The 12,030-nt window shown below is 48.7% G+C and overlaps 1 protein-coding gene across 5 annotated transcripts in view; it reads right to left on the bottom strand.

Annotated features, from left to right (window-relative positions):
- LOC140398633 (uncharacterized) overlaps positions 1–12,030 on the bottom strand; it is a 77,554-nt gene that overhangs the window by 12,193 nt on the left and 53,331 nt on the right. For all 5 annotated transcript variants that reach the window (XR_011937521.1, XM_072487525.1, XM_072487524.1 and 2 more), the window contains one exon: positions 9,166–10,314. Coding sequence is in view for 4 of the 5 variants with exons in the window: in XM_072487525.1 (XP_072343626.1) it covers positions 9,166–10,314 (1,149 nt within the window). In the remaining variant the exon portion in view is untranslated. The remainder of the gene's footprint in view (positions 1–9,165; positions 10,315–12,030) is intronic.

The raw sequence follows: 12,030 nt of genomic DNA, 5'->3' as shown, positions 1-12,030 counted from the left end.
AGCAATGCAACCCCACCGCCTTTTCCTTTTTGTTTGTCTTTCCTAAATACTGAGTACCCCTGGACATTCCTGGTCAGCCTGTAGCCATGTCTTCGTAATCCCGAAGATATCATACCTGTTCACATCTATTTGTGCGATTAGTTCATCCACGTTATTGCGAATGCTCCACCCGTTAAGGCACAAAGCTTTGAAGCTGGTCTTTTTAACATTACTAGTCCTGCTCCCAATATTTTTCACCCTGGCCCTTTTGAATCTGGTTTATCTGCATATCACTTTTCTTATTCCCCTTTCTGTCTTTTGTTTTTGTCCTTATTTCCCTTTTATTACCTATGTCGTTGGTACCGATGTGCACCACGCCCACTGGCTGTTCACTCTCTCCCTCCAGAATGTTCTGTCACCGCTCTGAGAAATCCTTGACCCTAGCACCAGGGAGTCAACAGCTGCACTGGCAAGGCCACACCTGGATGCCAATTAGTACTGATTTACACTACACAAGCGTGGACCAGGCATGATGGCAGCACAGGGGGATCTCGGAGTCCCCCGGGTGATTGGGGGCAGGACAGGGTGGCAACCTGGCACTCCCCCGACACCCTGTAACCATGACAATGCCAACCTGGCACTGCCAGAGTGTACAGTTGGCACTTCCAGGGAGCCAGGTTGCTTGGGTGCCAGTTTGGTACTGTCAAGGGTCAGGGCCTGTGGGGAGTCATGTCCTCGAAAGGGGTGTATGAAGGTGGGGGAGGGGAGTGAATCAGAGGGTATGACGTGGTCACATAAAGGTTGGAGAGGTGAATGGGGGTCGGGGGGACTTGCATGAAGGGGTGGAGGGCCCGATAATGGGGGGGTCCTGAACATCCAGATAGCGGGGAGTCCTCACTTGGGGGGGGTGGGGGGGGAAGGTTAATACCCATGTCTGCAGGAGGTGGCATTGCTGGTGGGTGGGCTCTGTGGGGGACCCTCAAGCTCACTTAGAGATCAGGCCACCCTTTCAAAATGGCGGCCCAATCTCTGAGGAGCCATTCTCGCCAGCGAGTTCAGCTCCCCATTGATGGAAATGTTCTAAGTGTGAGCTTGACCTGGCAGAAAATCCCCAAGGCCCAACAAAACGGCTAAATGAGGGTGAACATCGGTCTAGATCTCACCCAAAAAGCCGGCTCGAAACGCCCCACCAAACTCGCTCAAAATGACACATTTGTGGGTGAATCGCACCCAATGTTCTCCTGCCAAAGATGAATCGCCGTTACATAAGAACATAAGAACTAGGAGCAGGAGTAGGCCATCTGGCCCCTCGAGCCTGCTCCACCATTCAATGAGATCATGGCTGATCTATTGTGGACTCAGCTCCACTTTCCAGCCCGAACACCATAACCCTTAATCCCTTTATTCTTCAAAAAACTATCTATCTTTAGCTTAAAAACATTTAATGAAGGAGCCTCTATTGCTTCACTGGGCAAGGAATTCCATAGATTCACAATCCTTTGGGTGAAGAAGTTCCTCCTAAACTCAGTCCTAAATCTACTTCCCCTTATTTTGAGGCTATGCCCCCTAGTTCTGCTTTCACCCGCCAGTGGAAACAACCTGCCCGCATCTATCCTATCTATTCCCTTCATAATCTTATATGTTTCTATAAGATCCCCCCTCATCCTTCTTCCAACGAGTACAGTCCCAGTCTACTCAACCTCTCCTCGTAATCCAACCCCTTCAGCTCTGGGATTAACCTAGTGAATCTCCTCTGCACACCCTCCAGTGCCAGTACGTCCTTTCTCAAGTAAGGAGACCAAACTGAACACAATACTCCAGGTGTGGCCTAACACCTTATACAATTGCAGCAGAACCTCCCTAGTCTTAAACTCCATCCCTCTAGCAATGAAGGACAAAATTTCATTTGCCTTCTTAATCACCTGTTGCACCTGTAAACCAACTTTTTGCGACTCGTGCACTAGCACACCCAGGTCTCTCTGCACAGCAGCATGTTTTAATATTTTATCATTTAAATAATAATCCCTTTTGCTGTTATTCCTACCAAAATGGATAATTGATTTACGTTCATGGTGGGAACACAAACCAAAGGCGGTTCACGATTCCTTGCCATGCAAATTTATGCATGGTGGGGCTTGGGTGGGATTCCATCGTGAATCCCGCTATTGGGCTGCCATTTTGAGGTCCACGACTGAGCTCCTGCCCGCATCACAATTCTACCCACCATGGGATTTTACGTCAACCCTCCCCCCCACACTGTATGAAGGTGATCGACAAGCCCCCACGATCCCTCAGCAGAGACCCCCATTACAACGACACTCACCAGCGACTGCCATAAGAGAGACCTCCACCAGTAGCCAGCTGTGAAAGTAACCGCCATTTAAAAAAAAAAAATTCTGAGTACCCAATTCTTTTTTTTCCAATTAAGGGGCAATTTAGCGTGGCCAATCCACCTACCCCGCACATCTTTGCTTGTGGGGGTGAGACCCACGCAGACACGGGGAGAATGTGCAAACTCCACACGGACAGTGACCCAGGGCCGGGATTGAACCCGGGACCTCGGTGCCGTGAGGCAACAGTGCTAACCCACTGTGCCACCGTGCTGCCCAACCGCAATGTTTAGAATAATCTAGCAAACAATTTTTAAAAATATTTTTGTTCAGAAAAGATTTTCATTGTAACAAAATAACCCCAATACAAACTACACCCACCTGAACCCCACCCCCCTCCCCCCTCAACCGTCCACCGTCCATAAAGAAGGCAAAACCTTAACAAAAAGACAAAACCCCCCTGTTAACAGCTGACGGTAACCAGTTCTCTGAAAAAGGTGATAAATGGCGGCCAGCTCGTCAAACCTTTACACCGGCTCCCTCATGGTATACTTGATCTTCTCAAAATACAAAAAAACCATCAGGTCCCCCAGCCAGGCCGAGGCCTGAGGTGGCACCTGAGACCTCCACCCAAGCAGACCTCGCCCCCAGGCTGTTAGCGAGGCAAAGGTTAGGACATATACCCTCGTCCCCATCTGCAGCACCAGCGAGCCTAACACTCCAGAAATGGCCACCAGCGGGCACTCCAGCTGAATGCCCAAAATCCATGAAAGGAGCCCCAGAAGCTGGCAAGCTTGGCACAAGACTAAAACATGTACATGTGATTCTCTAGAGCACTGCTCGCACCTATCCTCCAACCCCAAGAAGAACCCATTTATATGCACCCTATCCGGGTGCGCTGTGCACCACATTGATCTGGATCAGTCTGAACCTCGCACATGAGGAGGTGAAGTTGCCCCTGTGAAGAGCCTCATTCCACACACACACCCGTCAAAAACCAAACCCAGCTCATCCTCCCATTTCCCTTTTACTTCTTCCAACATAGCCTGCTCTGTCGACACCACTGCCCATAAATATCCAAAATCTTATCCTCTCCTAATTCGGCCAAGACAGAACCCAATCCAAGAGCAAGGGTGACGGTACGAAGGTAATGAAGGGTTCTCCTTACGTAGAAAGTCGCGCACCTGCAAGTACCTGAATAGATTCCCTACCGGAAGCTGGAACCTCTCGCAAAACTCATCCAAACCGGCAAACCTATCCTCCAGAAACATTTCCCTAAACCTCCCCAACCCCTCCCTCTCCTATGCCCTGAACGACGAATCTAAGCCAGACGGTACAAACCTACGGTTCCTACAAATCAGAGCCAGCAGTGACATGGAGCCCAATTTAAAATGCTGCCTAAACCGATTCCAAATCCTCAAAGTGGCTATCACCACCGGGCTCAAAGAGAATCTAACAGAGGAAAATGAGAGTGGTGCAGTAATCAGGGCCCTCAGACTCAACCCTATGCATGAACCCTCATCCATCTGCCCCATATAGAGTCCGGATTGTTAAACCACCCCTGCACCTCATCAATATTTGCCACCTAGTAGTTACATAACAGATTAGATAGCGCCAACCCCCCCGACTGCCTATCCCTTTGCAGAAACATCCTATGAATCCAAGGAATTTTACCAGCCCAAACAAAAGTAGATATCAATTTATTAACCCTGTAAAAAAAAAAGCCTTGGGAAGACAGACTGGGAGACACTGGAACAAAAACAAAAACCTCGAGAGAATATTCAACTTCACCGTCTGTACCCTCCCCGCTAAGGTCAGAGAAAGGGCATCCCACATTTTCAAATCTGCCTTCACCCCATCCACCAAACCAGAAAAGTTAAATTTATGGAGGAGACCGAGTCATTGGCCACTCGGATTCCCAGGTACTGGAAGCTAGTCCTGGTCGGATGAAACTGCAGCCTTCCCAGATCAGTGCCCTCCCCAGGGGGGTTCAACAGAAAATACTTACTTTTGCCCAAATTCAGTTTGGACCCTGAGAAGGAGCCAAAACTCCTGAGCAACTCCATTATCTCGCCCACGTACAGTGTGTCGATGAAATGCAGTAGCAAATCATCCACAGATAAGGAAACTCTATGCTCCTTCCCTGCAGGCAATATCCCCTTCCATTTTGTGGACGACCTCAACCCAATGGCCAGCGGCTTGATTGCTAAGGCAAACAAAAATGGGGACAATGGACACCCCTGCCTTATACCCCTGTTCCGTTGAAAATAACCCATACTCCGGGCATTAGTAAGCACACTTGCAGTGGGGCCCTGCACAAAAACCTAATCCATGATATAAATTTTGGCCCAAAGCCAAACCTTCCAAGGATTTGGAAGAGGTATCCGCATTCAACCATATCAAACGCTTGCTCAGCATCGATTGAAATAATCACCTCTGGCTCCTGCCCTAAGGAGGGTGACAACACGACGTCTAACAATCCCCGAATGTTGGTTGATAACTGCCAGCCCTTCACAAAAACAGTCTGCTCCTCTGAAATCACCCCAGGAAGGCAGGACTCTAAACACGTTGCCAACACCTTAGCCAAAAACAACAAAATAGGTCGATCCGACCCACATTCCCTGGGATCCTTGTCCTTCTTCAGCATCAAGAAAATCAGTGCCCATACCAACATGGTTGGCAACATCCCTGGGATGTGGAATCGTTAAAGATATCCAGCAGAACAGGGACCAACTGACCCACAAGCTGTAGAATTCGAAAGGGAATCCACCCGGGACAGTATTTTGCCCATGTGCATTAAGCTAATATAGTTCACGACCTCTGGCCCTATCGATGCCTCCAACTCATGCCTTCTCTCCTGCTCCACCTCCGGGAAGGTCAACCCACCCAAAACCTGCACCATGATGATCTCTCCTCTGGGGGCTCTGTTTTGTACAGCTTTCGTAGAAGGCCTCAAACGCCTCTGTAACCTTCTGTGGGGCGGAAACTAACTTGCTGCCCTGATCTGCGCCTTCTCCCAGGAGGCAGCCTGCTGTCTTAGTTGGTGCACTAACAGACTGGCCTTCTCCCCATGTTCATAAAAGGTCCCATTCAAAGGTTGATGCTGGTTCAATCCAAGAGTAGTCCCAATGGACGTGAGGAAAAAAAGAAAACTCCTTATCCCTCAGACACACAAATCTCCACGGGTCTGCCCCTCCCTCCCCCAAAACTTTAATACAGAAGAGTAAAGGAAAATAAACACCCAACTCCCATAAACTCCCAACAGTACAATATACAAACTGCAACTTTGCCCAGAAATAAACACTCAAAACCCAAGCCCCATAACAATCTCATGTCCTCCCCACGGTACAAAACTCCCAGCTCTGCCGAATGTCCTGGTATATTCTGATGACACGACTCTCCCATCTCCCATCTACAGTCCTGATGGTCTTTCGCCCTCCTCAGGACCCGTTTCTTGTCTTGGTGCATCTGAAACCTGACGATGATCGTCTGTGGTGGCTCCCTAGATCTGGGCTTCCACCTCAACAACCGATGGATCCGGTCCAATTCAGGAGAGGACTTTCCAAACATCTTAGACAATTAGTCCGCTTAGTTTGAGCCCTCCAGACCCTCTAGTAGCCCAACGATTCTTCAATGTTGCCGTCTGCCGGTTCTCCAGATTATCCACCTTGGCCTTCAACGTTTTATACTCTTCAGCCAGCAACACCATCTTTGCCTCCAGGGAAACAATCCGGTCACTATGGTCTGAGAATCCAATCTCAACCTTCTGTATCATTACACCTTGCTCCTCTATCCACCGATCCATCTTCTCCAAGGCATTCTCCACCCAAAGCCCCGTCCATTGCCTTTCTAGGTCCTCCGCAGCTGCCTGCCGCTGCTTCTTAAATTTGTCCGTCTAGAGGTTTGCCAAAGTCTCAGTCTATCAAGGAGAGACCAACGATGCAGCCAAAGCCTCCGCCATGTCTCCCTCCCCCACAAGGCTCAAGAACTTCTGAGTCTGGCGACGATCCCTTGCCCAACTTCTGCCTTGTATTGTACATTCTGGGAATTACTTTTATGAGGGGACCCTATCCCATCACCCCCCCAAAACTCACCAATGAACCGGGCAAAAAGGGCCGAAATTAAAGTATCCTGGCAGGAACCACCATGATTGCGACTGCTCACCACATAGCCGCCACCAGAAAAGAACATCTAGTTATCATTGACAGCTCTTGGACCATATCTAAGGCAATTAAGTGCTTTATGCAGAGAAAAAGAGGAAGTGGAGCACTTAACTGTCTTTGATGTGTTCTAAGAATTGTCAATCATAGCTTGATATTTATAAACATTGCGGTTAATTTCACAGCTGGCTATCATCGCCTAATAAAATAAATTTGACATTTATATGAATGAAAGTCTTGCAAATCAAAGATCTGAGGGTGTTTAAACCCAGCTGATATGAGTTTCCCTTTCTAGAAATTTACAGGTGATGCTTTCTCTGCCCAAACCAGCAGGTGTGTTGCACAGGTGAGTTTTCAAGCAGTGATTTTTTTTCCACTGTCTCTGTCTGTTCTCTAGCTTCCAGGCAGGGGTCTCAGTAATGGGGGGCTTCCAGGCAGAGGTCTCTCTTATGGGGGGGTTTCTGGGGGTCTCTGTATTGGGGGGGGGGGAGGTTTCTGGTGGGGTTATCTGCAACAGAGAGACTCTGACGGGGGTCTTCTAGGCAGGGGTCTCTCTTATGGGGCAGTCTCTGGTGGGGGTCTCTGTAATGGGGGGGTTTCGGGTGGGTCTCTGTTATGGGGTCTCGGTAATAGGGGTATTTCTGGTAGGGGTCTCTCTTTTGGGGGGTCTCTGGTGGGGGTGTCTGTAATGGGGGGCTTCTTGTGGGGTCTCTCTTATGGAAGGGTTTCTGGTCAGGGTCTCTGTTATGGGGGTCTATGGTGGAGGTCTCTGTCATGGGGGAGTCTCTGTTAGGGGTCCTCTGGTGGGGATGGTGTGGGCAGGATTTGCATTGCAGAGGAAGAGGGGGGTCCTCTGATGGACTTTTGGGGCAACTCCCTAAAAGAGTTCCCGCTTGGCCCACCGCGAAGTCCAGCTCATCAGGGCCATGCTGGCAAATACCTGCACCAATTCTCACCCACGTGAATCCTGGTCCAGAGAACGGGAGAATCACGCAGGCTTGGAGAATCTGGTGCTCATCCCATTAATAGGACGCAAGCGGGTCAATTTGACCTATTTGCATCTGCCCGCTGGTGCAGAGTGTGAAACTCAATGCCGCCCCCTACAGGAACTGGAACGTCGGACCAGAATCGGGGCAGGGCACCGAACCTGCTTTCTGGCTGATGCTGGATTCTCCGCCGCATCGGGAATTCCGCTACCGGCAGCGGGAGGTGGCAAATCCGACCTCATACCTTTTCTCCCTAATGTGTTTCCCCAAATTCCCCTTAAATATATCTATGCTATTCCCCTCAACTGCTCCTTGTGGTAGTGAGCTCCACCTTCTCAGCACTCTCTGAGCAGAGAAGTTTCTCCTGAATTCCTGATTGGATTTATTCGTGTCCATCTTATATTTGTGTCCTCTGGCATTGGTCTCGCCAATCAGTGGAAACATTTCCTCTACATCAATCCGATTAAAAACCCTTTCAGAATCTATCAGGTCACCCTTCAGTCCTTTATTTTTAACAGCGAAGAGCCACAGTCTGATCAGTGTTTCTTGACAAGTATCAAGTCTTAACTCATTCCTTGCCCGCCCTACGCACCATCCACCCCTAATAACACCAACAGGCATTTCTGAAGGATCATTTGCTAACGCCAAAAAGGAGACAGATTCAGGTCAAATGATCAGATTAAATTAATTTGGCTTTGCCAGGAAGTGAAAGCCAGTCCCACTGCACCTGAAAACTGATTATTTGGTGGATTATAATTTGCCCAATGCTTAGAAATGCTATTCGCTGTTTGTAAAGGCAAATGCTGTGGATGCTGCAACTGTGAAATAACTGAGAGCTCCCAGCATTTGTGTTTCCAATCATTATTTTATCATTTGTCACTTGACTTATAAGCTTGTCTCAATGCTGAAAAGTCAAATCCTCTAGAAAATGAAAATACAGCACAGAGAACTGGAATAAAATGCTAGTCTCATTAATAATCATTGTAATTTATGACACAGGAGGTCATTCAGCCCAACGAGTCCATGTCAGCCCTTTGTAGAGCAATCCAGTTACTCCCCATTCCCCTGTCCCTCTCCTGTTAGCCCTGCAAGTTTATTTCCCTTAAGTGCCTATCCAATTTCCTTCTCAAATTATTCATTGTGTTCGTTTCCACGACCCTCATAGGCAGAGTGTTCCAGGTCATTGACACTTACTGTGTCAAAAGAAAATCCTCCTCTTGCCCCAAACCTTAAATCCTTGTCCCCTAGTCCTTGCACAACCAGCTAATTGGAACAGTTTTTCCTTGTTTACCATATCCCAATCTGTCACAATTTTGTCCACCTCTATCAAGTCTCCCCTCAACTCCTTCAGACAAGGAGAACAACCCCAGTTTCTCAAACCTAACCTTGTAACTAAAATCCCTTATCTTTGAAACCATCCTGATAAATCTACCTCTGCAACCTCTCAAGACCATTAACATCTTTCCGAACTGTGATTATCAGAACTCAACAATATTCGGATCATGAACCTCTGGATTTGCATTAAAACTCCATCTGGTTCACTAATGCTCTTTAGGGAAAGAAATCTGCAGTCTTTACCAGTCTGGCCTAGCTGTGACTCCAGATCTATAGAGCTGTGGTTAACTGCCCTCTGAAATGGCCTAGCAAGGCACTCAGGTGTATCACACCAGTAAGGAAAATAGATCTTGGTGAAATATCCTCTATACTTACACAGTTTCCATTCTCCAGAGTTGAATTGGGTACAAATTGCGTCCATTCCTGGGCCTCATCTATGATCTCTCCACAGATTTTGTCCATTGCCTGGAACTGGTTTTCTGCCTGGGTCACTGATTGGATGTGGGCTTCTGATTGGGTTTCAGCATCTGACTTGATCTCTGACTGTATATCTAATGGCTGTGCCTCTGGCTTGGTCTCTTTCTGTGCCTTTGGATGTGCCTGGCCCTGGGCATGTGTTTTGGACTGGTCCCAAGCCTTTGCTTGGGCCTGGGCCTGTGTCTCCTGCTGTGCCTGATCCCAATATTCTGACTGACCTTGGTCCCGGCTCTTTGGCCGCGCATGGTCCCGAGCATTCTGCTCAGCCTGGTCCTGGTCCCAGTCCTTTGACTGAACCTGGTCCTGAGCGTGGTGCTGAGCCTCCTGCTGAGCCTGGTCCCGGGTCTCTGCCTGAACCTGGTCCCAAGTCTCTGGCGGAACATGTTCCCGGATCTCCTGTTCTCGGGTCTGGAGCTGATCCTGCTCCCCGAGCTGGGCCTCCTGATGTGCCTGGTCCTGGGCCTGTGACTGAACCTGGTCCTGGGGCCCTGTTTGAACCTGATTACAGGCCTCTGCTTGATTCTGGTCCTCGGCCTCATGATGAGCCAAAGATCCGATTGGAGCCTGACCTAGATCCTCTGTCTGAGCTTGGTCCTGGGCCTCCTGCTGTACCTGCTCCTGAACAGCTGCCTGAATCTGGTCCTTGCACTCTGACTGAACCTTTCCCTGACTCTCCTCCGGAACCATTGTCTGGGCATAGGTCGCAGGTTGAGATTCAGGCTGAGATTGGGACTCTAGTTCAACCTCTTGCTGACTCTCTGGTGGAATGCCTGGCTGAGATTCACCAATTGCCTCTGTTTCAGACTTCTCCGCGTCTTCAAACCAATCCTGGTTCTGATCTAATTCCTTTGCCTGTGTTTGGGTTGGGTTTTGATTTTCTGAGGCTGTGGTTGACACACAGAGTCCATGAACATGCTCCATGGCATTGAGTCCTGCATCAACCTCAGTGCTGCCGTCAGGTAGTTCGTCACTCTTCTCCACATACTCTTTCTCAGTCTCGCTTGTTCCCTGGGTCGGACTGGTCGCTGTTTCTGGAGCTAGGCTGGTCTGAGAAGAAAAAAACGTAGCTTTAAAGGTGGATTTCGTTTTTCAAAAATTAATAAATACAAATTCTGCAGCCACTGCCTGATGAACTCTGTAAAACTTTATAGTGTGAGAAATGTTCATTATCATTGGTTCTTGCATCAAGGAAGAATGTCAAAGTCTTGGTGAGGGTACAGAGGGGATTTATCAGAATGTCAGGGGAGGAAATGAGAAAACAGCTACATTTATCTCAATAGCTTAAGGCTATTATTGCAATGATAATACTGTTCCAGCTCTAATTGAATAATTCTTCCAGGAAACTGGCACAGGCATGATGGGACAAGTAATCTCCTTCAGTGCTTATCAGTCTATGATTCTGTGATCACCAGGAATTATTTTGTATCATTCTTCCACTTCCTTTTCCTCAATTCAGCCCACTCAACTCAGCCCATTCAAACACAATTGTTTCCATGCTTCTGCCCTAGGAGAAAAGGGCATCACTGGCCCCTCGGATGCTTCACTTAATTGGCCTTTCTTCACAAATGGGCCTGGTAAATGTACATCAGGCCTGCTCAACAGTCACAGGCCTCATAAGACCATAAGGCCATAGGAAATAGGAACTGGAGTAGGCCGTTTGGTTCCTCGAGCTTGTTGCACCATTCAATAGGACCATGGCGGATCCAAAATTCCTCGGGTCCACTTTGCTGCCCTTTCCCTGTAACCCTTGATTCCCTTACTGATCAAGAATCTAACTATCTCAGCCTTAAATATAGGACTCTACCCCCACAGCTCTCTGTGGCTAGACTCACAACCATCTGAGAGAAGAGATTCCTCCTTATCTCAGTCATAAAGTGGCTATCGCCACCTACCGCTCTCCCCCCACCCTCAACCCCTCCACAGACCCTCTCAAGGCGAACTTTATCCTTTCCAGGTTTCGGGGGCCCCTTAGTCCCTCCATTCTAATAAGATCCATCTCCGGGCTACCAGGGAGGCAAAGGCCAAGACATCGGCCTCTCTCTCCCCTGGACTCCCGGGTCTTCTGACACACCAAAGATCGCCACTCCTGGACTCGGGACCACCTTCACCTCAAAACCTCCGACATGCCGTCGGCAAATCCCTGCCAGAATTCCCCAAACTTCGGACAAGCCCAAAACATATGGACAAAATTAGCTGCTGTGTTTTTTGCTGCAATAAATATTCTCCTCCTCCAGGAGGAAGATGCCTAAAATCAGATGACAGTTGGCAGGGATCCAGGGGGATGTTGCTTGGCAGAAGATTCCAGAAAAGAAAAAGTGAGGTGTTGGGAGGAAGGATGAGATGGGAAAAAGCTGGGAATCAGGAAGGCCCAAAGAATCCACTCCTTCCTTTGGGGCCCACATGGCAACCAAAGCCTCGTTCTCTGCGGTCGCAAAACCCATTATGGCCGCCAACACCCGCGAAAGAACCATTGTGGGATTTGCGCCAGGAAGATCTCACTTTGTGATGTAATTAGGTTCACGCCCAATGAGGGGTGAACCTGATGACCGTGCATTTGCTTGGATTTTAATATTCAAAAACGGCTTTATGCCATCGCTTCCGGATTTGCCTAATGTTCCCGCACACTACTGCAAGTGTGGTGACACACCAGGGGGGAATCACTGCTGGTTTCCAAAAATGGGAAACAGTCATGATGACAATGTGGGGGTTCAGAGGTGAGTATAGCCCCCGGGGGGGAGGGGGAGGGACATGGCCGGGCAGTAC

The sequence above is a fragment of the Scyliorhinus torazame genome, chromosome 21 (genome assembly GCF_047496885.1).
Source record: "Scyliorhinus torazame isolate Kashiwa2021f chromosome 21, sScyTor2.1, whole genome shotgun sequence".
NCBI lineage: Eukaryota > Metazoa > Chordata > Chondrichthyes > Carcharhiniformes > Scyliorhinidae > Scyliorhinus > Scyliorhinus torazame.
The sequence above is the reverse complement of the archived record's forward strand: the minus strand, read 5'-3'. Positions and strand labels throughout refer to the sequence as shown.